Consider the following 25,466-nt stretch of genomic DNA (forward strand, 5'->3'; position numbering starts at 1 on the left):
GTCAATTTTCTCTGGCCCTTTATCTCTTGGCCTTTTTTCTTCCCTTTTGTTCTCTTCTCTTGTGGTTTGATGACTATCTTTAGTGTTGTGCTTGAATTTTGGTTTGTGGTAACCATGAGGTTTTGGATTGTGGTAACCATGAGGTTTTGATATAGAAGCCTGTGTATACACATGAGATTGCTTTAAGTTGCTGGTCTCTTAATTGCAAATGCATCTCCAGGATTCTGCATTTTGTACCCTCCTCTTCTCACAATTGCTGCTTTCAGTGGCATATTTTTGTGTGGATGATTTCCTACCTTTACTAATGTTTGCCTTTACTGATCAGCCTCCTCATTTGTAGTTTTCTTCTTTCTAGTTGTGGGCTTTTCTTTCTGCCTAGAGAAGTTCCTTTAATATTTGTTGTAAAGCTGGTTTGGTGGTGCTGAATTCTCTTAACCTTTGCTTGTCTGTAAAGGTTTTGATTTCTCCTTCAAATCTGAATGAGAGCCTTGCTGGGTAGACTATTCTTGGTTGCAAGTTTTTTCCTTTCAGCACTTTAAGTATATCGTGCCACTCCCTCTGACCTGCAGAGTTCCTGCTGAAAAATCAGCTGACAACCTTATCAGGGTTCACTTGTACGTTATTTGTTGGTTTTCCTTAGCTGCTTTCAGTATTTGTTCTTTGACTTTAATGTTTGGTCTTTGACTTTAATATATGTCTCAGTGTGTTCCTCCTTGGGTTTATTCTATATGGTATTCATTGTGCTTCCTGTATTTGAGTGAGTGATTCCTTTCCCATGTTAGGGAAGTTTTCTGCTATTATTTCTTCAAATATTTTCTCTGGCCCTTTATCTCTCTCTTCTCCTTCTGGCACCCCTATAATATGAATGTTAGTGTGTTTACAGTTGTCCCAAAGTTCTTTTAGACTGTCCTCAACTCTTTTCATTCTTTTTTCTTTATTCCGTTCCACATCAGTGATTTCCACCAGTCTGCCTTCCACCTTGCTTTTTTGTTCTTCTGCCTCCTGTATCATGCCATTTTTTCCTTGTAGTAATTTTTTAATTTCAGCTATTGTGTTGATCATCTCTGCTTGTTAATCTTTAAATCTTCTATTCCTTTGTTAAATGTTTCTTCTAATTCATCGATCTTTGCCTCTATTTTTTTTTTTTCCAAAATCTTGTATCATCCTTACTAGCATTACTCTAAAGTCTTTTTCAGACAGGTTTCCCAACTCCACTTCACTTAGCTGTTCTTCTGGGGTTTTGTCTTGTTCCTTCATCTGACTCATGTTTCTCTGACTTTTCATTTTGTAGAGATTTTTGTGTGGACTCCTTTCCGCAGTCTAGAGGGTCATAGCCTGTCTTTCTTCTGGTGTCTGCCTCTTTGTGGGTGAAGTTGATTGATACAGGGGCTTGCTATAGGCTTCCTGATGGGAGGGACTGGTGCCTGCCCACTCTTAGGTGCAGCTGATTCTTATCCCTCTGGTGGATGGGACATTGTCTCTGGGTGTGATTAGGGGCATACCATTTGCTGATATGTGGAGCTGACCCTGTTTGTCATCTGGCCTTCTCAGCCCTGATGGATGGGGCCAATTTTTTCCAAAATGGCAGCCTCAGGGGAGGTCCACCTCCAATGTCCTGCCGCCACAAGGACTTCCTTGTTTTTGAATGGCTGAATAATATCTATCTGTCTATCTACCACAATTTCTTTATCTATCCATCCATCACAAGACACTTATTATAAATAATGCTGCTATGAACATAGGGGTACCGTATCTTTTTGAGTTAGTTCATTTTTTTGACAAACATGCAGAAGCAGAATTGCTAGATCATATAGTAATTCTATTTTTAATATTTTGAGACCATCCATATTGTTTTCCACAGTGGCAGCACCAACTTACATTCCCACCCACAGTGCACAGGAATTCCCTTTTCTCCACACCTTCTCTAGCACTTTTATCACTTGTCTTTTTGATGGGCATTCTAACAGGTGTGTGGTTTTAATTTGCATTTTCCTAATGACTACTGATGTTGAGCACCTTTTCATGTATCTATTGGTCATTCATATATCTTCTTTGGGAAAATGTCCATTCAGGTCCTTTTCCCATTTTAAATTGGATTATTTTTACTTTTTGCTATTGAGTTATATGAGTTCTTAATGTATTTTGGGTACTAACCCCTATCAGACACATTGTTTGCAAACACTTTTTCCCATTCTGTAGGTTTTCTTTTGACTTTCTTGATGGTTTCTTTTGCTGTGCAGAAGCTTTTTGGTTTGACATAATCCCACTTGTTTATTTTTTATTTTTTTGCTTGTGTTTTAGATGTCATACCCATAAAATCATTGCCAAGATATATGTCAAGATATTTTCTATGTATTTTTCTAGGAGTTTCATGGTTTAAGATCTTACATTTAAGTCTTTAATCCATTTCAGGTTGATTTTTGTGAGCAGTGTAAGAAAGGTATCAAGGTTTGTTCCTTAAAAGTGTATCCAATTTTCCTGGCACCATTTATTGAAGAGACTGTTTTTCTCCATTGAGTTTTCTTTTCTTTTCTCTTCCTTCCTTCCTTTCTTTCCTTCCTTTTTAGGGCCACACCCATGGCATATGGAAGTCTCCAGGCTAGGGGTTGAATCTGAGCTACAGCTACTGGCCTATACCAGATCCCAAACCCACCAAGCAAGGCAAGGGATCAAACCCACCTCTTCATGGATACTAGTTGGATTTGCTTCCACTGTGCCATGAAAGGAACTCCCCATTGAGTATTCTTGGCTCCATTATCAAATATTAGTTGACCGTGTATGCTTGGCTTTATTTCTGGACATTGGTTCTGTTCTACTGGTCTATTTGTCTTTTTTTTTTTTTTTCTCACACCCATGGCATGTGGAAATTTGCTGGCCAGAGCCTGAACTGGTGATAAAGCAGTGACCCAAGACACTGCAGTGACCATGCTGGGTTCTTAACATGCTGTGCCACAGGAGAACTCCTATTTGTCTGTTTTTAATGCCAGTACTACACTGTTCTCATCAGCATAGCTTTATAGTGTAGCTTGAAGCCAATAAGTGGTATGCCTCCTGTTTTGTTCTTCTTTCTCAGGATTTCTTCGGCTATTCAGGGTCTTATGTGGTTCTGTATAAATTTTAGGAGTGTTTTTAGATTCCTGCAAAACAAATGCCATTGGACTCTTGAGGGATTGTGTTGGGTCTATAGACATATTAACAGTTTAACAATATTAATTCTTTCAGTCCATGAACATGGGATACTTACCATTTATTTGTGTCTTCTTTGTTTTCTTTCACCAAAGTCTTGGAGCTTTCAGAGTAGATATCTTTCACATTCTTGATTAAATTTATTCCTAGATAATTAATTGTTTTTGATGTTATTGTACATGAGATTGATTTCTTTCTCAGAAGATTCCTTGTTAGTAAATACACTCTTTAAGAGAAGGCTCTGCTTCTTTCCTTTAGGATTAATTTACCAGAACACACGAGGGGTGAACCTGCCTCTCCAGAGATGACCACAGCCCCAGGGACCACAGCACCCCTGACCCTGGAGCAAGCCATTCAGATGCACCGTGTTGTGGTTGGCACCTGTCTTTTCTCTGCCCAGAGAGTTAGAAGATGTAGTTCCAAGGAGATTAAAGATTAAGTCAAAGGAGTTCCCATTGTGGCTCAGCAGATTAAGAACCCAACTAATATCCATAAGGGTGTGGGTTCTATCCCTGGCCTCACTCATTGAGTTAAAGATCAGGTATTGCTGCAAGCTGCAGCATAGGTTGCAGACATGGCTCAGATCTTGCATTCCTGTGGCCGTGGTGTAGGCTGGCAGTTGTGGCTCTGATTCGAACCCTATCCTGGGAACTTCCATATCCTGCTGGTGCAGCCCTAAAAAGAACAAGTCAGAGTGGGAGTAAAAGCAGCAGATGCCAGAGCATGAAAGATTGTGGTCAGAGCAGAGCAGGGACCTGAGCTCAAGGTTTGAGTCAGAACAGCTTTGGGCAATGCCTGAAGGCAAAAGAGGGAGCTCCTGCCCTTGGTGAAGTGGGGGTGAAGGTCACTGAGACTTCAGGGCTGCTGAATTAGATGGGTCAACAGCCTGAAGAGATGGAAATTCCCAAGATAATGTCAGGAGGAGGGTGAGGGGGCATGAACTGTTTCCCAATTCTTTGGTGAATGAGAACAAAGGACCAAGAACTTGTTATAACAGAGGTGGTGGGTGGCACATCTCTGTGTCACTTTGCCTTCAGAGTTGACATATACAGTTTTTTTCCCTTTTTTCATTCTAGGAGGCTAAGACGGCAAGTCGATATTGGACTAACTACGTGGATTAAGAATGAGACTATAGTATCCTATTTAGATGAAAAGAATGAAGAAATGTTGAAACTCCCAAAGAAATAATTAAATGGCAGATTTCTGCTTCTTTAATTCAAAATTATGAAAACAATGATGACCCCAGCAAGTATATAATAATATATTTATTAGAAATGTGACATTTTCATGCAGAAACCCAGAACCATGAATGAGAACCAGTAGAAATAAGAGTCAGCAGAATTATGTTCACAAAAAATCAAGATAATGGAAGTTAGCAGATGTAGAAATACAATAATATGATTAATATGGTCAAATAAACTTTACAAAGAAATTTTAAATTACTAATAAAGAGTAGACTATGAAAATGGATGAAACGTTTGAAAGAACTGCAATTTTTAGAGTGGAAAACATAGTAAGTAAAAGTATTTAACAAGTGGGTTAAAGAGTAGATTAGGCATACGTGAAGATAGAATTAGTGAACTATGTAGATCAAGGGGAATTATACAGAATATAGCACAGAGAAACAGAGTGATGGAATACATAACAAAGAAATAAAGAGATATAGAGGGTAGAGTAAGAAAGTGCAACATACATTTAAACACAGTTCCAGGAAGAGTAATCAAGAGAATGAAGAAGCAGTATTAGAAGAAAAAATTCTAAAATGCCAGAACTGATGAAAGACACCAATCCTCAGATTAAGGGATCTCAAAAAACCACAAGAGCAATAGAATAAAAAAACAAAACAAAACAAAAACCAAAAAACTAAACACCAAATGTAAGGTGAAGTCCTTTAAAGAAGCCAGAGAGAAAAGACAAGTCACCTACAAAAGAAAAGCAATTTGAAACCCAGACGACATTTCTATAGAAACAGTCAACAAATCCTAGGAAAGCTATTTTAGTAAAAAGAAATAGAAAAAGCAAATAGTCCTACAATTATTAAATGAATTGAATCCATAATTTAAAAACCTTCCCACAAAGAAAATAAGAAAAACTCTAGGCCCATATGGTTTCACTGGTGAATTTCAAACAAATAGTTAGGGAAAAAGTAATGTCATCTTTTCTAAGTAAATTCTTCCAGAAATAGAAAAAGAGGGCATATCTCCTCTTTCTTTTTGTAATGCCTGCGTAATCTAAAAGGAAAAAACAGTCTGATCTCACTCAGGAATGTAGTTGCAAAATTTTAAAACAAAATATTAACAAACTGAACTCTAATATTTTGTTCATTTCACTAATTTCTGCTCATAATGAAAATATAGCAATTCCAAATAAAAAGGAAAAATTTAAATCTGGCAATGTGTTTTTAAAAATATTTGTAAGTAAACAATGTACTGGGATTCCCTTCGTGTCTCAGCAGTTAACGTACCCGACTAGCATCCACTTGGATGCGTGTTTGATCCCTGGCCTCTCTCATTGGGTTAAGTATCCAGTGTCGCCGTGAGCTGTGATGTAGGTCACAGATGAGGCTCGGATTTGGCTTTGCTGTGGCTGTGGTGTAGGCCAGCGGCTGTAGCTCTGATTCGACCCCTGGCCTGGGAACCTCCATATGCCACGGGGGTGGCCTTAAAAAAAAAAAAATATATATATATATATATATATACACAGACACACAATGTTGAAATACTGAAATCTTTCCTTTTAAACAATAGAAAAAGCTGCCTGTTTTTTCCTATTTCTATTGAAGCTTGGACTGGAAGTTTGACCAGTATAATAATAAGCTATGAAAAGAAATAAAATCCGTAAAGCTTGTAAAAGATAGAAAACTGTCTTTTTTTTTTAATAGAAAAATCCCAACACAGAAAAAGCAAGTGAATAATTATAAATTTCTGGAAAATGCTTACTTTTAAGCCCCTAATTTCAAAGGGAGGGGAGGGACTTGTGATGGGAAAGGGTGCTTCAAGGGGCCTGGGAATACGTTCCTTTTGGAGCTGAGTGGGGATTACTAAGTGTTTGTTTTATAATGAGATGTTACATGAGATTTTATTTATTTATTTATTTATTTTTGCTTTTCGGGGCCACACTTGTGGCATATGAAAGTTCCCAGGGCAGGGGTTGAATCGGAGCTACAGCGGCTGGCCTACACCACAGCCACAGCAATACGGGATCTGAGTCAAGCCTGCAACCTACACCACAGCTCTCGGCAACACAGATCTTTAACCCACTGAGCAAGGCCGGGGGTCGAACCTGTGTCCTCATAGATACTAGTACGTTACCCCTGAGTCGCAATGGGAACGCCACATGAATATTATTAAAATGTGTAATTTTATAAAATAATTTGTGAAAGATTCCATTTACAATAGCAATAATAATTAATTATCTAAGTTTAAATTTGGGGAAACTGTGTGAGCCCTTTATGAAAAAAATTATAAAATTATTGAGACAGGAGTTCCCGTCGTGGAGCAGTGGTTAACGAATCCGACTAGGAACCATGAGGTTGCGGGTTCGGTCCCTGCCCTTGCTCAGTGGGTTAACGATCTGGCGTTGCCGTGAGCCGTGGTGTAGGTTGCAGACGCGGCTTGGATCCCGCGTTGCTGTGGCTCTGGCGTGGGCCGGTGGCTACAGCTCCGATTCAACCCCTAGCCTGGGAACCTCCATATGCCGCGGGATCGGCCCAAGAAATAGCAACAACAACAACAACAACAACAACAACAAAAATAAATAAATAAATAAAATTATTGAGACACATTTTAAAAGAACTAAATAAAAGGAGTATCATCATCATGGAGAGAAATCCTGTATATTTCAAAGACGTCAGTTCTCTCCTATTTGATTTTTGGATTTAATGCAATTTCAATAATTTTTCATGGATAATTCTTACGTTTACAGAGAAAAGCAACCAGCTGGAACAGACAAGACACACGAGAAACAGAAAAAGTGAGGGGTGAGGCTTGCCCTACGTGATATCAGGCCCTGGTTTAAAGCCGCAGAACAATTGAAATCGTGCTTTATTGGCGGAAGGTAGATAAAAACATCCATTAATGACTTAGAATAGAGAGCCCTTAGTCGGAGGGCCCCAGATCCATTGCAGAATGGAAACTATGGCAGATTCGCTGTGAATCCTTGGTGAAACGATGGATGATTCAATAAATGGCGCTTGGACAATTGGTTTTCCGCATTGAAAGTGGGTTCCTATCTCATCTTATGCACAGAAGTCAATTCTTCATGGTTTTAAGTCCTAAATGTAAAACGACAGAACTATACAAACCTAAAAAAATGTAAGAGGCTATCTCGGGAGTTGGAATGGCTCACCTAAACAAAGACACGAGCACCATAAAGGGAAAAGCAAAAGTGTGATAACTTTGACCATGTTAAAATCGAGAATTTCTGTTGGAAAAGGACTCCTCAAGGACAGAAAAGGTGAGTCGTTAAGGGGGAGAAAGTTTTACTCTTTATAAAATTGAAAAATGATTAGTATCAGCACTGGAAACTACTGTAATTGAGGTTTTAAAAAAGCTTCAAGGGGCAAATACCTTATGATATCACTTATATGTGGAATCTAAAATACGATACAAATGAACTTATTTGCAAAACAGAAAGACTTACATATAAAGAAAACAAACTTTTGGTTCCCCAAAGGAGAAAGAGGGTGGGGAAGGAAGTATTAGGACTTTGGCATTAGCAGATATAAACCGCTATATATAATATAAATAAACCAGATCCTACTCTACAGCACAGGGAACTATATGGAATACATCCTGTAAAAAACCATAATGGAAAAAGAATACATATATATGAATGTATACGTCTGAATCACTTTGCTTTACACCAGAAACGAACACAACGTTGTAAATCAACTACATTCAATTAAAAGAAAAAAAGGAGGAGTTCCCTGGTGGTTCAGTGAGTTGAGGATCTGGCACTATCACTGCTGTGGCTCTGGTTACTGTTGTCTCGAGGGTTCAGTCCCTCCTCCAGGAACTTCTGTATGCCGCAGGTGCAGCCAAAAACAGAAAAAGGAAAGAAGAAAAGAAAAAACAAAAGATTCGGTAGGATCCTCAAAATCCTTAGTAATCCAGGCAATGCTATTTGAAACCATGACATTTTATAACCTTCAGATTGGAAAAATTATAAAATCTGACAATATCAAGTGTCGGCCAGGATTTGAAGAAAGAAGAACCTTACAGGTGGCATGTGAAACGGGTGCCACCTCTTTTGCAAATTCAGCCGATTCTGTCAAGTCCTGAAGATGGACATGCCCCAGCGCTCTCCCAGGCGCCCAGCTCACCTATGGGAACCCTCACCCGGGGCATCAAGAGATACAGCAATGTGCCCAGCAGCTTGGGGTGGGGGGGCACGGGGGGAGAAGGAGTGGCAGCGGCCCACAGCCCAGCTTCGCCAAGGCTCTCGGCTTGAGGCAGCTGCAGGCACCCAGCATGGGCCGCCCCGCCGCCACGATGCCCAAGAGGAAGCTCAGCTCCTCCGGAAGAGGGTGGGCAGCAAAGGAGGCTGGCGAGGTTGTCAGCCAAACCTGCTCCCCCAAAAGGCGGCAGGAAAGGCGAAATCTTCAGACAAAAGGGAAAAGGGGAACAAAGGGAAAACAGGCGGGAGTGAGGACGCAAGAGACTAAAGATGTACCTGCCGAAAGCCAAGACCCTAAAAAAAACGAGGAGAGTGCAGCCCTGATGAAGCAGGAGAGGAAGAAGCCAAGTCTGATGAATACCACATGCCCAGGCCTGTCCTTGGTCCCCGTCTCCCTTCTTGTAAATCCAGAAAAATATTTTTATCAATGATTTTGTAAATGCAAGTTTTTAAAATAGCTCTAGAAACATTTTTTAAAAAGGAGGAAATCCCACCTTATCCCATTTTTTAAGCGTAAAGTCTTTTTTTTAACCATTGCAATCATTTGCTGGTGGTTTATTTTTTTGGTACAACCAGAAAATAGTGGGATGTTGAGTGTGGGAGGCTTTGATTGTCTTGGGTGTCAGCTTAAGTTTCCATAGATGGGGTGGCTTTTATATCCTATAATACAAAGTGTACTAAAGGGCGGTTTGGAGTCAGCTGTGCATTTAGTGTCTTGAACACTTTAAATTCCGTCTCTTACTGTGTTGTTTTTGCTAGAATTGTTTCCTGAAGCAGACCACGCCTTGACCTTGGCTCCCCTTGGCAGAATTTTGTGCACTCTGGGTAACATCTTTGGTCTCTTAGTCCAGTTTTCCTAGTCATTTTGTTAATGGGCTGTGAACGATAGAACATGTGAGTATGTGGTCTCTATGGTATTAAATTGTGAATTAGTGGGACTTATGATATAACCGCACATCAACATGTAAAGATGTTGGTACTTGATATCCTGCCAAGGAAGATTTGCCTCCAAAGTTTAAGCTGGAGAGTTACTGGAGTACCTTTCAGAAAAGAATCACATGGGGAGGGAGGGGGAGGGATCGGGAGCTTGGGCTTATCAGACACAACTTAGAATAGATTTACAAGGAGATCCTGCTGAGTAGCATTGAGAACTTTGTCTAGATACTCATGTTGCAACAGAAGAAAGGCTGGGGGAAAAATGTAATTGTAATGTATACATGTAAGGATAACCTGACCCCCTTGCTGTACAGTGGGAAAATAAAATAAAATAAAATAAATAAAAGGACAAAGAAAGCAAAAAAAAAAGAATCACAGCTATATGATTTTTTAGATTTTTGGTACATAGGTTAAGAATCGTGTACAAATTGAAATGTCTGACTGGTAAAATCCTCCAAACAACCAATCAAATCTCTGTTATGAAAAGAAAGCTATGTAAACATACAGCCGGTATTCAAACCTTAGCAGACAACTGTGCAAATGCCCACAACATTCCCACATTTTTCTTTCATGCCTCTAACCTCACCCATCACGCAAAGGAAGTGGCTGCAGTAGTAGAATGGTCTTTTGAAAATTTAATTTAATTTATGTCATTTTTAGAATGATCCTTTTTAAAAGCCGGCCTCTGAGGTTAATGATGTTTGAAAGTTATACAACTTGACAAAGCTGAATTAGGCAAAGACCCAGAAACACGATTTGAATCTTCCCACTTCTGTTCTGGAATTACTCTAGTCCACTAGCATAACTTGGGGTTATAGTTCCACACGCACTGTGTGACCCTGGAAAGACATTTTTACCTCTCTGATCTGCATTTTATTTCACTATGCCACACTGAGAAGAAGGAGTGTGGTGATTCTGACCTTTGCAGGGAGCTTTGGCAATGCCACGGGGAGAATGTAGTCAGGCTGGAGGAGCACTATTTGGCTTTTGCTTTTCTGCGTAGCAGTCACGCTGGCTGAACTGCAAGTTGTTGAAGGCATGAGAAAATTTTTCTTCTCCTGCTCCTATTACATTGTCATCCTTTGTATTTTTTATATTAAATATGCATTTATTTATCATAATAATTATGTTACAATCAAGTCCATTTAATATAGTCTCGTATGCACCAGGGTCATCCTTTGTGTTATGAAACTTTTCCTCAGATTTTTGAAGGATTTAATCCAACCAGTTCCTCCCCAAACACACACACATGCACACACTCTTGCCGGCTTCCATGTATAAATATAGGAATATGGTGGGTGAGAGAAGGAAAGATCCATTTGTTCCACTCACCATATATTAAACCGAGTTGAGTGGAAACAAGATGAGTTTAAAGTAAGACCCACCCAAACTCTAGCTGCACTGCGTTGTTCACGCTCTTCGGAGCCTCAGTTGCCTGAATGTCAAGAGAACTTAGCACTTTGCAAAAGCGGTGGTGTGTCTGGAGGGTAACTTATGCACAACTCCTTGCATATAATAGACCTCGGGGAATGTTAGTTCCGGGGCCCGGGCAGGTCGAACCCTGGAAGCTGTGTGAGTTTAGGGGGAAGAACGCGCTAATCCCAATTTCCAAATGGGCTTTGCTCCTCTGCGGCTTCTTTTCAGCTGCCAAGGTCCCCGCGGTGGGAACCACTCGCTGAGGCTCTTTTCTCACCGAAGTGCGAAGCCCTCCCCTTCGTCCCGTTTTTACTATCAGTCTGGAACTCGAAGGGTGGGGAGGATGCGTTTTGGCTCCTCCCCCGTGTGCCCCCAGCCCCCAGCTCTCCTTCTCTCCTTCCGACGCTCCAGGCTCTTGCAGATTTGCTCCCAAGGCCTTTTGCAGATTCCTGCTCAGGGCTTTGCCTCCGGCTTCTTCCTCCCGCCCCAAATATGCTCACGGTGTGGTCACCGTCTTATTCCCCTTCGCTTCTGCCTTTGTCTGCAGTATTTAAGGGAACTTGGACGGGAGTCTCTAAAAGGGCTCCAGCGTTTCTCAGATGCAGGGCAGGCCTTGCTTCCTGTCTGTCCCCGAAGAGTCCCCGCGGCTCAGGAGCCTGCCCGGTGCCCCACCCCCACCCCTGCCCGCCCCGTCTCCGTCGCCGCCCTCCTGCTTCACCCTCTCCCAGCCCATCGGCCTCACCAATTTCCCGCCAGGCTTGACCCTCCTGTCTTAATGTTCCCCCGTCCTTATTAAATAGGGGATTGTGTCTGTGGAGTCTTCCCTGTCCTTCAAAGTCCACTCTCAGCTGTCCTGGCTTCGCTCCAGAATCAGGCACTAATCCCGGGCCCACCCCCCCATCTCGGCCTCCCCCAGGTCCCCTCCATCTCTGTCTGCCCTCGAATTCCACCTTGGCTATACTGCAGGCCCTCTGTCTTTTCCACAGAAAGAGAGGCCTCCCTCCCACCCCTGAGCCGGGAACACTTACTCGGGCTCGGGCTCAGGCCCCCAACCAACCTCTCTCCCAACAGGCAGCACAACCTCTCCGAACCCTCTGCCGGTCCAGCATCAGCAGTGTGTACCAGTTTCTTCTGCCTGCGTTTATGTCCAACACGTTCCTACAAGAGAATTGGTTTGGGACTTCAAATTTCCCAATGCAGTGTCAAAACAGAATTTCCCAAAATAAGGTCTAGAAAAAGGAGCAATGCCCTGTCCAGGGGTATATACAGTCACCGACGACATGACTGGGTAGTGTCCCCAGGTGTGATTTCTGGAGTAGTTTTAAGCCTAGACTGATACTCCTGCTGTCACTCCATTGATTCCCTTGGGACAGCTACTGTCTTTTCAGTCTTAGGTCTCGTTTTAGACACAACTCCGGCAGGGAAGCCTTCCTTTGCTGTCTGAAGACTATTGGTGATTTGAGTCAAAGAGTAGGGACTAGAGAAAGGCCAGGCAGGTTTGGTGGCTCTTGCAGGTCAGTGAATGTTAAGGGTTAATGCTCAACCCCTCATGGTTGTTAAGATGCTCCCCAGCAGGGACCCAGGTGGATCTGGAGGCCCGAGGTCCCCTCCTCTATGACACACACTCCAATTTCATCAACTCAGTCACTCCATAGGGGACCAGTTGTGTCCCCAGCATGAGTCAAGTGTTGGTGTCAGTGAGTCAAACAGACCCTGCACCCCACCTGCCTCACGGTGTAGCTGCGGGGGTCTGGGGGTGTGGGCTTCCTCCATAGCCGCAAGGTCCTGCAGGCAGGCTGGGAAGTAAGTGGGAAAAGAAAATAGCAGTAGCGTAGGGCCAAGGGTTAAGGGATGAGAGGCAACGGGGCCAGTCCTAAAATGCCGAGGAGACGTGGCTTCTGGAAATCATAAATGACAGGAACGCGAAGATAAAGCCAGAAAACGGTCTGGCCTTCTCAGTAGGACACCAAAACCATAGCCCCTAAGAAACAGAGCCTCCAAGAGGGAAGGGGCTGCGAGGGGGGCAGCCGGAGGAGGTGGGGGGCAGTGTGAGAAGAGCAGGACTGTCAGAAAATCAAAGCCGTGAGAGAAAAATAATATCTGCCCTGGAGTCAGTAAACACCAAAGGTGACACTGAGGCAAAGTGACAGAGTGATGTGGAAAAAATACTTCACAGGCCACTTAACACATGCAGAGAGTAGGTAAGAGCTGGAACAGCAGAGAAACTGAGAACAGGCAAGACATGGAAACTAGAAGCACAGAGAATAAGCCGCAAGACAGAGACAGAATGAAACCCGTCAGAGCTGGAGACAGTCGAAAGGGCTCTCCCAGCCTCCCAGGCAAACGATGCCACAAGGAAGATGCCTGTGAACTGTGAGGACGGAAAAATCCCTGTACCAGGGAGGACCCCAAGCTGCCCACTGTGGAAGAGACCTTAACCCAGGCGCCTACAGACTTCTCCTCTGCAGCCTGGAATTCCAAGGGGACAGGAATGTGGCCACACGGAAGCTTTCTGGAGAAGGTCCCAAACCCAAGCACTCTATGGACACTGCAGCTGTACTGAGCTGCAGACTTACACATATTCTATAATGAGCACAATCAGAATTTTATTTTTCTTTTAGGAAAGAAGAAAAAAAAATAAAAGAAGGAACTGGGGGGCTTGGGGAAAGCCACCCAATATATGCAGCTGGCCTTGAGCCTGTTCTGGCACCATCAATACCTGCTCCTAAAGACAAATGGTTTTGTTGCTTGAGAGGAGGTTGGGTCTGGGGAAAATTGCCTCTCTGGGAATTGAAGTGTGTAAGGTGTGTGTGTGTGTGTGTGTGTGTGTGTGAGTGATTGCTTGTAAAACGTTTCCTAAGTTTTTTAAGGGGTGGGGGGATCAGCAGCATCATGAGCTCCCGCCATAAGGCCTCAGTTATTTTTCTGGAGCGGCTAGACTTTCCACCGGGAGAAGACCTTGGAAGAGAAACTGGTGGGGTGCCGGCCCCTCCTCTCCCAAGGAAGCACCTGTTATTAACTGGGGATTCTTTACAGCTGGCCGGGAGGAAGTTTTTGGCTGTAAACTGTCATGCACGGCAGCCTTCATTGAAAGGACCCAGAGAGTGGAGACGCTTGTCTGAGAACCGAGGAACAAATATCCAGAAAATCAGGCACCGAAGGGAGAGGACCCGCCCTGGGCAGTGAAAGTCGGGAGACCGCGGCAGCCACCGCGCAGCCCTAACCCCCAGGTCTCCCGCGAGCCGCGCGCGGTGGCCTTTCCACGCTGAGCTCTGGGTCCCCGGCCGCCTTCTGGACGGGAGGCCACTCTGCGTGTGTTGGGAGCTCACATTCTTTGCTGCAGGGGTTTATTTTTATTTGATACCGAAACCCTTCCCGAGTGTGGAGCCGAACTGAAATCGGAACCATAGTGCTGGAGCGACCCGGTAAGCCTGCGGGTACTCACGGGCGCTTCCACACTTTGGGAAAACCCACCCCAAATCGGTCAGAACCAAGAGAGTTCACGCCTTAGGGGCTTGAGGAGCGTCGCATGCTGGACTCCCGACCACCCCAATTGCCTGGAAGGTCGCAGGGTTTCCCCCCCCCCCCGCCCCCACCCTCCTCTATTCTAAGTGCAGAGTCTCAGGCGGTCTTAGGGCGCGGAAAGACACACGCACAAACTCCCCAAAGCCATGGCCCCAAAAGCCGGGTGGAAGGCGACTCAGGAGGGTCTGGGTGCCAGGAGCAAATGAGTCCTTTTGGTGCTTCTTTCCAGAAGGAAACTTTTCCCTCTAGGGTCGGCACAACCTCCTCCCCCCCCCACACACACTCCCCGGGCGGCATTTCCTCGCATCCTAGACAACAAAAGAAACAGAAACCTGACGGTGACGCGGCGCATCAGGCTCCCCGACTCAGCAATCCTCACCCGGAGAGGGGGCGGGAAAGCCGCCCCGGGGGCGGCAGGCGCGCGGTCCCCGGCTGACACCCGGAAGGCACAGGCTGGACGTGTCCCTCCCGCCGCTCCCAGCAATTCTCGACCCGGGAGCGAGTGCGGCCCCGCGCGGTGCGGGAAGGGTTAGCGCGGGGCGCGGGTTCCACGTCTCTCGCGGAAAGCCCCCTTGCTAAGGCGCAGGGCGGTTCTGAATGCGATGCCCCACCGGCGGGTGTCTTTTCCCAGAGGGCGTGGGTGTGGGGTGAGCCCGAAGCAGAAGGGCAACAGAGGCTGGGACCACGCGCCGGGGTTAGAGCCCTGGGCGAGGGGATTCGAGGGCGCGCAGACGGCCTCCCGACTCCGGGCCTCTGCCTCCTTCCTGCTACCTGGGCGCCCGATCTAGGAGGAATGTTATTATCTGAGGAGACCGTATCGAACTATTTCCTGTTCATTGTCACCTTTCATCCCGGGGAGGTTCTCACCGAAAGGTAATAAACCACCGGCAGCTCACACTATGCGGCGCTGCGGCCGGGCAGGGCGGGGAGATGCACCCGAGCCCCGCTCGCCAGGGAACCCTGGGCCGCCCTCTCCCACTCCCACCTTCGGCGAAAGCAGAGATCAAACCACAGCAGTCGAGCAAACTCTCGGGTTACATTCAGTGCACGCACGGATCTCATCAGCAGAGTCCTGCTTTTATAAAGGGGAGCGAAAAAGCAGCCCCAAAGGGGTCTTTGGATGGCTTTCAGTCTATTTCCCTCTCCCGGCGTGGGCTGGACCCGTGGGCAGAGACTTGGAGTGCGGGGATTCCTTGTCCAGACAGGTGATGGCTGCGGAGGACGGGGCGGGCGGGGGGGTGCGGGGGGAGGCTGATCCAGGGCCTCAGGAGTTACTGGAGTCACCCGAAGCGCCGGGGGCCGAGGGACGTGTCGGGACAGAACCCGGCTCGGCGGGTGGGCTGAACCTTCGGAGGAGTGGAAACCAGCCCGACCCGGGCGAGGCACAGGGCGCTCGCTCTTAAGCTGGGCTATGCGCGATGGTCGCATGCGAGGGACGAACACTGGCTGGGGGCTGGTGAGAGTCTCCGAGCGACTCCCGGCTGGCACCCACACGGGTGCCAGGGACGCTTGGAGAGCGACGAGAGCCCGGCGCACGGGAGTCGGGGCGCCTCGCGCGCAGCCCGGCAGCCCAGCGGCGAGGAGCGGGCTGGGGCGAGCTCGGGAGCCCAGCCCTCCACGCCCACCTCGTCCCCCTCCTCCTCCCGGCTGCGGGGCCCGCCCCGCCGCTTTGATGGAGGTGCAAACGTTTGGGGGAGGGCGGAGGGGCAGGGGCTGGGCCAGGGCGCGCTGGGCCGGGCTCCGGATTTACCAGAAACCGGCGCAGGAGCCCACGGTGGGCCCCCCGCCTCGGCAGCCCGCCCGGCGGGGTCTGATATGGCCGCGCGCGGCCAATGGGCAGCGGCCCCCGCACTTCAAAGGGCGCGCGGCCCAATCCGCCGAGCCCCCCTCCGCCTCGGCCGCGGCTCTATTTATGCCGGGGGCGATTTTCTCTCCCCGGAGACCTACTCTCGTCGCTCCTTGCGGGAGTTCAAGTGGAATAACCTTCCCCCCTACCCCTCTCCCCCGCCCCCTCCCCCCCGAATTTCGACTCGCCCTCTGGCCGGGTCTGTGCTCGGCCCTGGTGGCCGTCGCGGGTCTGGGCGCGAGTGGCCCCTCTCCTTGGAAGGTCTGCCGCCTCCTGGAGTGACGGCGGCTCTCGGGTAGCAAGTCGGGGCCTCGGGGGGCGGTGGGGAGGGGGCGGGCGGGAGGATGAGCTCCCCCGGCACTGAGAGCGCGGGGAAGAGCCTGCAGTACCGAGTGGACCACCTACTGAGCGCCGTGGAGAGCGAGCTGCAGGCGGGCAGCGAGAAGGGCGACCCCACCGAGCGCGAGCTGCGCGTGGGCCTGGAGGAGAGCGAGCTGTGGCTGCGCTTCAAGGAGCTCACCAACGAGATGATCGTGACCAAGAACGGCAGGTGGGTGCGCGGCCGGCCGGCGAGCGCCACGCACGCACTGGGCGGTCCGGAAGCGCGGCCGCGAGGTCCTTCGCGGAGCGAACTTTCTCCCGGTGGAGGTCTTGGCTCATTGCAGCTCCGGCTGGGAAGAGACCCCCGTGGCCTCCAAGGGTCCCTCTGGGGCTTCTTCGTGTAACCGTCCCTCTTCTGGGGTAGAGGGATTTGGGTGGGGGGAGTCTCTGGATCCGCGCCTCGCCCACCTTTGCCCCGCCGGCATGACGCTGATGCTGCAGTCCTCGGCCCGCTCCCCTCCCGCCCTGCCTCCGGAGGCTGTGGGATAGTGCGGAGGGCCCCTGTGGATCCATCTAGACGGCCCTGGCCGGGCGGAAACGCTGGAGTCCTCCTTGTAAATTCCCAAAGGGGCTCCTCTTTACCCCTAACGATGGAGGCCTCTGCCTTCCGTCTAACGGGTCACATCCCGCGTCCTCCTGCTGCGCTCCGTCCTTTCCAGGAGAATGTTCCCAGTGCTGAAGGTGAACGTGTCTGGCCTGGACCCCAACGCCATGTACTCCTTCCTGCTGGACTTCGTGGCGGCCGACAACCACCGCTGGAAGTACGTGAACGGGGAGTGGGTGCCAGGGGGCAAGCCCGAGCCGCAGGCGCCCAGCTGCGTCTACATCCACCCAGACTCCCCCAACTTCGGGGCCCACTGGATGAAGGCGCCGGTGTCCTTCAGCAAAGTCAAGCTCACCAACAAGCTCAATGGAGGGGGCCAGGTAGGTGTGATGGGGGGAGGCGGGGGCTGCTGCGAGGAGGGGGCCTCTTCTCTGCACCTTCTCCTGGAGGAGGCTTGGAGGCGCTGTCTGCACGGAGGTGACATCTGCCTTCCTCAATTAAGCCCTCAGTATTGTTTATATTAAACTACCGACAGTGACACCCAGACCTGGAGAGAGGTGAGAGGGCGCAAAGCCTCCCCTGTGAACACTCAAGCAGGTCTCAAGCCTTGGGGAACCTTCATGTCCCAGCCCCCCACTTTCTTAGGGGCAGAGAAAATACCAGCCTTGGTGGTGAATTTTTTAATTTTTTAATTTTATTTTTGTGGTCTTTTCTAGGGCCGATCCCACGGTATATGGAGGTTCCCAGGCTAGGGGTCTCATCGGAGCTGTAGCCGCTGGCCTACACCACAGCTCACAGCAACGCCAGATTCTTAACCCACTGTGCAAGGCCAGGGATGGAACCCGAAACCTCAGGTTGCTAGTCGGATTCGTTAGCCACTGAGCCACGACGGGAATTCCCTTGATGGTGAATTTAGATGGTGAATACGCCCACGGTCTTTACTGTGTGGAGTCTGGAGAAACTTGTAAATTGGACCTTTTCTACAAAACGTCTTTTCTTGGGCACTGTTACTGGAAGACCTGGTGTTTCTGAAAGCTGCGGTTGCTGTGCTCCGGCATTTAAAGCTGTTTGTAGTCACCCTAGAAGCTTTCGAACTTTATTCCACCAGGCCAAAGCATTCATTGCTTTTAATGGTATGTAGTATCTCACATTCCTTTTTCCGACTCCTCGGGGGAGCAGCACCTGATGGGAAACCCCACCAACTTCAACAGTAAAGATGATTTCCTGGGAGTGGCAGGATTTTCTGCACCTTGAATGTATTTTTCTCAGAGCAGGACAAGTGGATGCTCTGTGGTCTTAAGGGTAAGGCATTGATTATCCCCAGTCCTGTGTTTGTGTCTCTCTCAGATCATGCTGAACTCCTTACATAAGTACGAGCCTCGAATCCACATCGTGAGGGTTGGGGGTCCACAGCGCATGATCACCAGCCACTGCTTCCCAGAGACCCAGTTCATAGCGGTGACGGCTTATCAGAATGAGGAGGTGAGATCCCGCGAGTGTTCCCCCAGAGATTTCTGCGGGTGCGGAGAGCCCGTGTGAGTAGTGTGCTGTAGACGGAGAATGAATGAATGCCTTTTCGGGTAATTTACCGTCACTACAAAATTGGGACAGAGGGGGGGAAACGTTTTAAGAGAAGTCCTCATTCAAGCACTTTCCCCATTCATTTTCCATAAGTGTCCAAAACCAGGAGCATCCACTAGATGATGCTCACGTGGAAAGATGAATCAAAATAATTCAGGTTCAGTCCTGCAAGAACGCCTTGAGGGGCATCTTCTTCTGCTGCTTATTCTGGAAATCTTCCTGAAAAGGTTGGGGCACTGATGAGAATTTGTGATTAGCTGGCTAAGGGGTCGGTGTTGACCGCCAGCTGGAACCTGCAGCCATTCCTCCTGAGCAGCCCTGGGCTGTGTTTTAAGACATGTTTGTTTGATGGGCTTGCACAGCATTTTGTCAGCCATTGGTTCCATTTACTGTGAATTCTGCTCAGAGAACCGGCGTGTCAAAGCTTTTCACAAATGCGCTGTCCTTTATAAAGTATTGCCATTACTTGTCTGCTTCCGATCCAAACAGAAAATTATTCCTGGAAAGAAGCCTGATTATGTTTAAGTATTTAAAGGGGGTACTGATGGTTCCTGATGTCTTGGTGCCAAATTAACATCTCTGGCTAATGGGCAATATACTGGTAACTGCAACCTCTTGTTTTTCAGATCACAGCTCTCAAAATTAAATACAACCCATTTGCAAAAGCTTTCCTTGATGCAAAGGAAAGGTAAGAAAATTCTAACTACCCTCTGGGCAGGGAAGTATGTGAAAAAGATGAACTTGGGCTGCAAATACTATATTCTGAATGTTCTCCTTCCTGACAATTCCACACACTTTTTTTGACAGAAGTGACCACAAAGATATGATGGAAGAGCCGGGAGACAGCCAGCAGTCTGGGTACTCCCAATGTACGGTTTGTTGCACTCCGCCACTGCCACCGCATGTACTAGGCTGCGGGAGCTGGAAGCTGGGGATGGGCAGGCAGACTTTCTGTGTGTGGTCGGGGAGCACCTGGCCCGAGTGCTCACATTGTTCTGACTGGTTGTCGGGCTACTGGCCCTCAGCTTCTTCTCCAGCTTGGGACAGTGGATGCTCCCCCGGCTCATGTCCGGGAAGCCTGCGGAGAATGTACCGAGGTTTTTTTGCTTCACCTCGAGGAAGCGCCGACCATGGCTGGGGATGGGGGGATCCCTGGGACCTTGAAGGTGTTTAAACTGCTCTGCGGGGCAAGAGGAGAACCCAGCTCTTATATGCTGGGGTAACGCTTGAAAGCCGAAGGACCATCTCTGGGGAGATGCGTGTGGTCCCGCTCCCCCTCAGCCCCCCTCGGTTCTGGGGACAGTGGCTCATGGGCTGGGAAAGCCTGCTTTGAGTCTGGCTTCCTTTAGGAGCCCCGTGAGCCAGAGCAAAGCGAGAAGGGCCCCTGCGACTCTGTTTGCAAAAAGGCTTTGTCTCCCCCTCCTCTCCGCGCAGGGAGGGGGCTCTGAGCTGAATAACTGGCAGCTCTGGGGAGAGAAAAGTTAGTGCTTGCCGCTCACTTCAAGGGTCTGGAGGAACCAGCCTAGCTCCCTGCTCAGTCATTTTCTGTTCTGTATTTCTTTCTTTTTCTTCTTTCTCTCTTTTTTCTTTCCTCCCTCTCCTTTCCCTCCTTCCCGCCCCCCTTCCTTCCTTTCCTACCCTCCTCCCTCCCTCGCTCTCATCCTTTCTTTCCTTCAAATCTCTGTAGGGGCCGTGTTCCTGAACAGCTCTCCCGGGGGGCCCGTGGGCTGCCACGTAAGAGCAGAACACGAACAGCTGCTCTGGCGAGTGACCAGCCCAAGCTTTTGGCCACATCTGGACCCTCCTCTCCTTCGAATGTTCTCTCGCGCGTTGTTTGTAGTTTGGGAGTTGGAGCCAGAGGAGTTGTCATGGTTCCTTCCCTGATCTTTTTTTTTTTTAAGTTTTAAAAAAGGGAATAGAGAAGGAGGAGCGGGCAGGACCCCATTGGAACGGCTTTCTGGTCAATGTGTGAGGCAGGGAGAGGGTGAACCTAACGCAGAAGAGTGCTCAGAAAGTGGGTGCCCCCGGCCAGGACGGGAGCTGCCCTGCGCAGGGAGCGAGGGGGAAGGGAGGACGAGGGACCCCTCCTGGCTGCCAGCTCTGTGTGTCCTGAATCTGAATTTTGTCTGTTTTTACATTGTATTCAAGCCCTGAGAGCTGACCCGCCTGGGGGAACAGAACCTCCTGGAAGAGACAGGGGGCTGGGGGTGACTAGGTCTGGTGGAGGGGCCGGGGTGGGCTGGGGCGGGGATCATGCTGCCAGGTTCTCTCTGGTGCCCTGTGGGTTTAGAAGCCTCGCCAGCCTGGCAGGAGCTGACCCACGAGGCCTGAGGCCCCTTTCTCGGGACCCGAGGAACAGATATGCCACCCCTTGGCCTCTGGCCTCCGGCCCCGTAGCTAATGGAGGTGCTGCAAAGGCCAGTCACTCAGCATTCTTCTCTCACAGCAGGGGGGTGGCTGATCCCTGGAACCAGCACCCTGTGCCCACCTGCCACCCCCCACCCTCAGTTTGGAGGCCCCCTCTCGCTCCCCTCCGCGCACGGCTGTGAGAGGTATCCTGCCCTGCGGAACCACCGGCCGGCCCCCTACCCCAGTCCTTACGCGCATCGCAGCAGTTCTCCAAGTAAGTCCTAGGTGGGAGCCTCCTGGCTGGGTGTGCGGGTGGCCAGAAGGCTTCTGGAAGGGGAAAGGCTGTGCGCTGGGGCCCAGAGAGCAGGATCTTTAACGGCTCAAGAGGGACCTTCTTCTCACGTCCGTGTTCCTGCTGGCCCGACCCCAGAGCCATCCAGACCAGGGGCTTCGGAGCCGAAAGTGACTCTTAGTGCTGGAGCTTTCCGTTCCAGGACTGGGGCCACATCTAGGTTTGGCTAGTTATGAACCCCTCTGAAAGGATGATGGCCACCGACCAGGCTCTCAACCGATTGGCTGGACCCGACACAGTGTCTCAAGTATGGTGCCCAGGAGGCACCCAGAAAGCCACCCAGACTCACCGCGTCAGAAGCCCTGGGGGTGGGCCCAGCAGTTTGTGGCTTAAAAGTCCCCCCAGGGCATCCTGGTGCGTGGTTGAGTGGTGTGAACCCTGGGCTGGACCCTGCAGACCCCTGTGACTCATTCTCTCTAACACCGTGGATGCCTAGACTTAATTTTGTCTGACTTCAAAAGGAGGGGAGAAGCTAATGAAGACCATAAAACAATTAAGCAATTAAAGCCGATTTGAAATGAAAGGGGCTTCTTTGGTAAGGAAATAGTCTTGCGACCAGAGGCTCGAAGATCATATTTTAAATTTTGCCTGGAGTAAAGGTTTCTAAAGCCCTTTCGATTCTTAAGAAATAATCCTTGGTGGAAAGACAGGTTAAGTTACATGGATTTTTATGTTTAAAGATAGTACATCCTCAATCATGGGATTGTAGGATTTTTATTTCTGCAGCTATTGATAAAGAAGATAAAGAAGAAGCCTGGGTACTGGAATATAATTTCAAATATGCACATGCAACGATAGGTATTAGCCTTTGGTGACCAGTGAAGCAGGCCAGTGGTCTGTTTGCTATAGTCACTTTCATGCATTTCCTTTGCAATGTTGGGAAGCTCTAGTTGGGAGCATTTCAATGCACTTTGTCCCTCTGGGAAGACCCCTTCGGTAATGACACTTTCTTGCGTCCTGCAGCTTATGCTGACAATTCATCTGCGTGTTTATCCATGCTGCAGTCCCATGACAGCTGGTCCGGCCTTGGGACACCTGCCCACGCCAGCATGTTTCCCATGAGTCCCAGCACCGGCCCTGCCGCCGGCTCCAGGTGAGACATCTGGGCCAGGATGCGCAGTGTCCTGGGCCCTCTGAGGGCCTGTGACGACTTGCCGTCTTGTTCGTTGGCCTTTATTCAGCCTTCACCTATGGGTGTTGGGTTTTTATTTGTGATTTGACCCCTGGCCACATCTGTCTGGGCACCAGGGCAGGGGACAGCTGTGCTTTCCAGCTTCAGCCTGTTCTCTGGGGAGATTGGTGGTTTGCTCAGGGTGGGTGGGAGCTGGGTTGTAAAAGAAGGGAACCGGGGGAGTTCCCGTCGTGGTGCAGCGGAAATGAATATGAGTAGTAACCGTGAGGACACAGGTTCGATCCCTGGCCTCGATCAGTGGGTTAAGGATCCAGTATTGCTGTGCGCTGTGGTGTAGGTCGCAGACGCAGCTCAGATCCCCAGTTGCTGTGGCTCTGGTGCAGGCTGGTGGCTACAGCTCCGACGAGACCCTAGCCTGGGAACCTCCATGTGCTGTGGGTGCGGCCCTAAAAAGACCAAAATAAATAAATAAATACATAAAAATAAAGCAAATAATGCCCAACCAGCAAGCCTTTCTAGGGCGCTGAGGTCACCTGGAAAATTGCTGTAAATCCAACCTGCAGGTTAGAGCACCCCCCCCCCCCGCCCCCGGATTTCATTCCCCTAGAGTTGGGCATCTTGCTTCTTTTCATCTGTAAGATGGGGATTGTAACCTGCCCACTTACCTCAGGCTTGTCTGCAAGTTCAAACGCATCTGAAGTGCAGGACAGGGCTTGGCCAACAGTAAAGCTCATCCAGCATAACGTCTCATTCATTGTTCGTTTCCAGAAGGACTCTGCTGCAAGAGAGATGTTCTCCTGAAACCAAATGCTAGCATAGCGTGACGCTCTTCCAGTGTATACTCAGCCTGGGGGATTTAATGCCCATCTCCAGCTGCTTTCATAGGTTGGGAGACAGTGTCAAATGCGGTCACAGACCGAGGCTGATGTGACACAGCTCGTTAAGGGCACACGGGATTTGCTTCTGGGTCTAATTCTGTGGTGCGTTTCCTTCCGCTGTGCCTCACACTAACACAGGTTGATGCTGTAGGGATGGGGCACTGGGAGCGGTGGCGGTTGAGAAGTCACTGGACAGAGGCCCTTCCCCGTTCGGCGTTCTGGAAGGGTATTCTCATGCCTCCCTCACAGAATCACTGTGGGGTGCGGGGGCCGGGGTGTGCTAATTAACACAGATGCTTAAGCCCATCCTGTGAAACATCTGATGCAGTGTATCTGAGAATTTTGGGTGCTGAACAAGACCGCCAAGCAGGAGTCTTTTGCAGCAAAACCTGGCTGCTCTCTGCCAGGAGCTGTGTCTGCATAAAGAGCCTTTTTAGTCAGTGTCCTAATAATGACTTTGTTTCTTGTCAATGGGTGAGATGATAAGTTCTCTATCCGTCAGAGTGTGGTTTAATCACGCAGCGGAAGCGACCTGGTTGAGAGGAAGACGCCGTCTAGCCCAGGAATGGGATGTGGGGGGGTGTTTCCCTCCTGTCGCTGGCCTGCGCCCCTCCCCAGGTCTCTGACTTGTGTCTCTGACTTGTCTGCTCTCCCGGTTTCCCCTTTCAGCCAGTACCCCAGCCTGTGGTCCGTGAGCAATGGCACCATCACTGCAGGCGCCCAGACTTCAGGGATGTCCAACGGGCTGGGAGCCCAGTTCTTCCGAGGCTCCCCCGCGCCCTCTGCGCCCCTCGCCCACCCCGTCTCGGCCTCTTCCTCCTCAGGGTCCCCTCTGTACGAAGGGGCCGCCCCGGCCACAGACATTGCTGACAGCCAGTACGATGCCTCAGCCCAAGCCCGCCTCCTGGCCTCGTGGACGCCCGTGTCGCCTCCTTCCATGTGAACCCGGCTGATGATGTGACATCTTTGTGGTGGCAGCAAGCATCGGTTTGATTGGCAGCTCACGGGGCAAGGGATGGGAATAAGGCCTATTCACCTTGCTTTAAATAAGAGGGGGCTACATGTTCTGTTATTTATCTGGAGTCCCACTGCCACCACCTTTGTCCATCCTCAGCGGTGGCAGTGCCGCCCTGGGTCCTTTATGCGCTGCAGATGAATTCAAGTACAGAAGCAGTGCAGATGGCCTAATTCATCTGGATTCACAGTAAAAACTTACTTGCTAGTGTCTAGAAACTTTGTCTCGTACAGTGCAGGTGACTCTGGCACATCAGAATTTGTACACGCCACCGGTCCTGCTCAAGTGAGATAAAAACACACTCTTCAATCTCCTCCTTGTTGCTTTCAAGTAGATGCCGGGGCCCTTGTGGGCAGGAGTCAGGGCGGAGGCTGAGCTGTGATCAGGGCAGCGGATGGCAGTGAAATGGATTCGGGCTGGCCCTGCCCACTCGCATGTGTTTACTTAAGCATAGGTAGCTTATCTCTTGTATCGTTAAACCTACAACTGTTTATTTTTCTTTTGACAAAGTAGCCAAAGACAATCAGCAGAAAGCGTTTTCTGCAAAATAAAGGCAATGTGCAAAATCCGGTTGGTCTCGTTGCTAGCCCTCCCTCCACTTCTAGAATGAGGTTTGGCAGCTGTTACAGCTGGTGGCGAAGATTGTCCTGGAGAAGCTTTTCAGTCTGATAGGGATTCTAATGTTTTCTCTAATCGGTGGCTGAACCGGAGGTGAAATTTGCGTCTTCTTGATTACTCAAGACTGGCTGCCACAAACCTGCAAAAATGGTAAAGGATTTTCAGGAGGGTTACAACAGCCCATACTGAACCCGGCTGGATGGTGACAGAATGAACACACTGATGCCTAAAGATTCATATGGCACGTTGACCCGATTCAAGCCCAAATGCCTAAAGTGAGTTGGCAGGAAGCTATGGTTTATCGATGTAA

At 49.1% G+C, this 25,466-nt stretch overlaps 2 protein-coding genes across 5 annotated transcripts in view; both read left to right on the forward strand.

Annotated features, from left to right (window-relative positions):
- The window catches only part of LOC125121487 (uncharacterized), an 84,837-nt gene extending 79,179 nt beyond the window's left edge, over positions 1 to 5,658 (forward strand). For both annotated transcript variants that reach the window (XM_047769765.1, XM_047769766.1), the window contains exons 8-9: positions 3,445 to 3,559; positions 4,263 to 5,658. In XM_047769765.1, coding sequence (XP_047625721.1) covers positions 3,445 to 3,559; positions 4,263 to 4,307 — 160 coding nt within the window. In that variant the 3' untranslated portion in view covers positions 4,308 to 5,658. The remainder of the gene's footprint in view (positions 1 to 3,444; positions 3,560 to 4,262) is intronic.
- A 10,725-nt stretch (positions 5,659 to 16,383) lies between these two features.
- TBXT (T-box transcription factor T) lies at positions 16,384 to 24,466 on the forward strand. Of its 3 annotated transcripts, none has more exons than XM_047769310.1 (8): positions 16,384 to 16,856; positions 17,347 to 17,611; positions 18,579 to 18,713; positions 19,439 to 19,500; positions 19,620 to 19,681; positions 21,259 to 21,435; positions 22,477 to 22,606; positions 24,193 to 24,466. In XM_047769310.1, the coding sequence occupies exons 1-8, from the start codon at positions 16,651 to 16,653 to the stop codon at positions 24,464 to 24,466; spliced, it is 1,311 nt and encodes a 436-aa protein (XP_047625266.1). In that variant the 5' UTR covers positions 16,384 to 16,650. The 3 variants fall into 3 exon arrangements, with proteins under 3 accessions (XP_047625266.1, XP_047625267.1, XP_047625269.1); XM_047769311.1 differs by having other exon boundaries at positions 16,492 to 16,856; positions 21,262 to 21,435; XM_047769313.1 differs by lacking the exon at positions 21,259 to 21,435 and having other exon boundaries at positions 16,651 to 16,856.
- Positions 24,467 to 25,466: the final 1,000 nt, after the last annotated feature.

Source organism: Phacochoerus africanus, chromosome 2, assembly GCF_016906955.1.
Source record: "Phacochoerus africanus isolate WHEZ1 chromosome 2, ROS_Pafr_v1, whole genome shotgun sequence".
NCBI classification, from domain to species: Eukaryota; Metazoa; Chordata; class Mammalia; order Artiodactyla; family Suidae; genus Phacochoerus; species Phacochoerus africanus.

Bases quoted from the DNA above. Each gene is read 5' to 3' on its own strand.
- TBXT (XM_047769310.1), top strand. From the start codon at position 16,651: ATGAGCTCCCCCGGCACTGAGAGCGCGGGGAAGAGCCTGCAGTACCGA. The intron at 16,857-17,346 runs GTGGGTGCGCGG...CGTCCTTTCCAG, and splicing joins ATCGTGACCAAGAACGGCAG to GAGAATGTTCCCAGTGCTGA. The intron at 19,501-19,619 runs GTAAGAAAATTC...TTTTTTTGACAG, and splicing joins TTCCTTGATGCAAAGGAAAG to AAGTGACCACAAAGATATGA.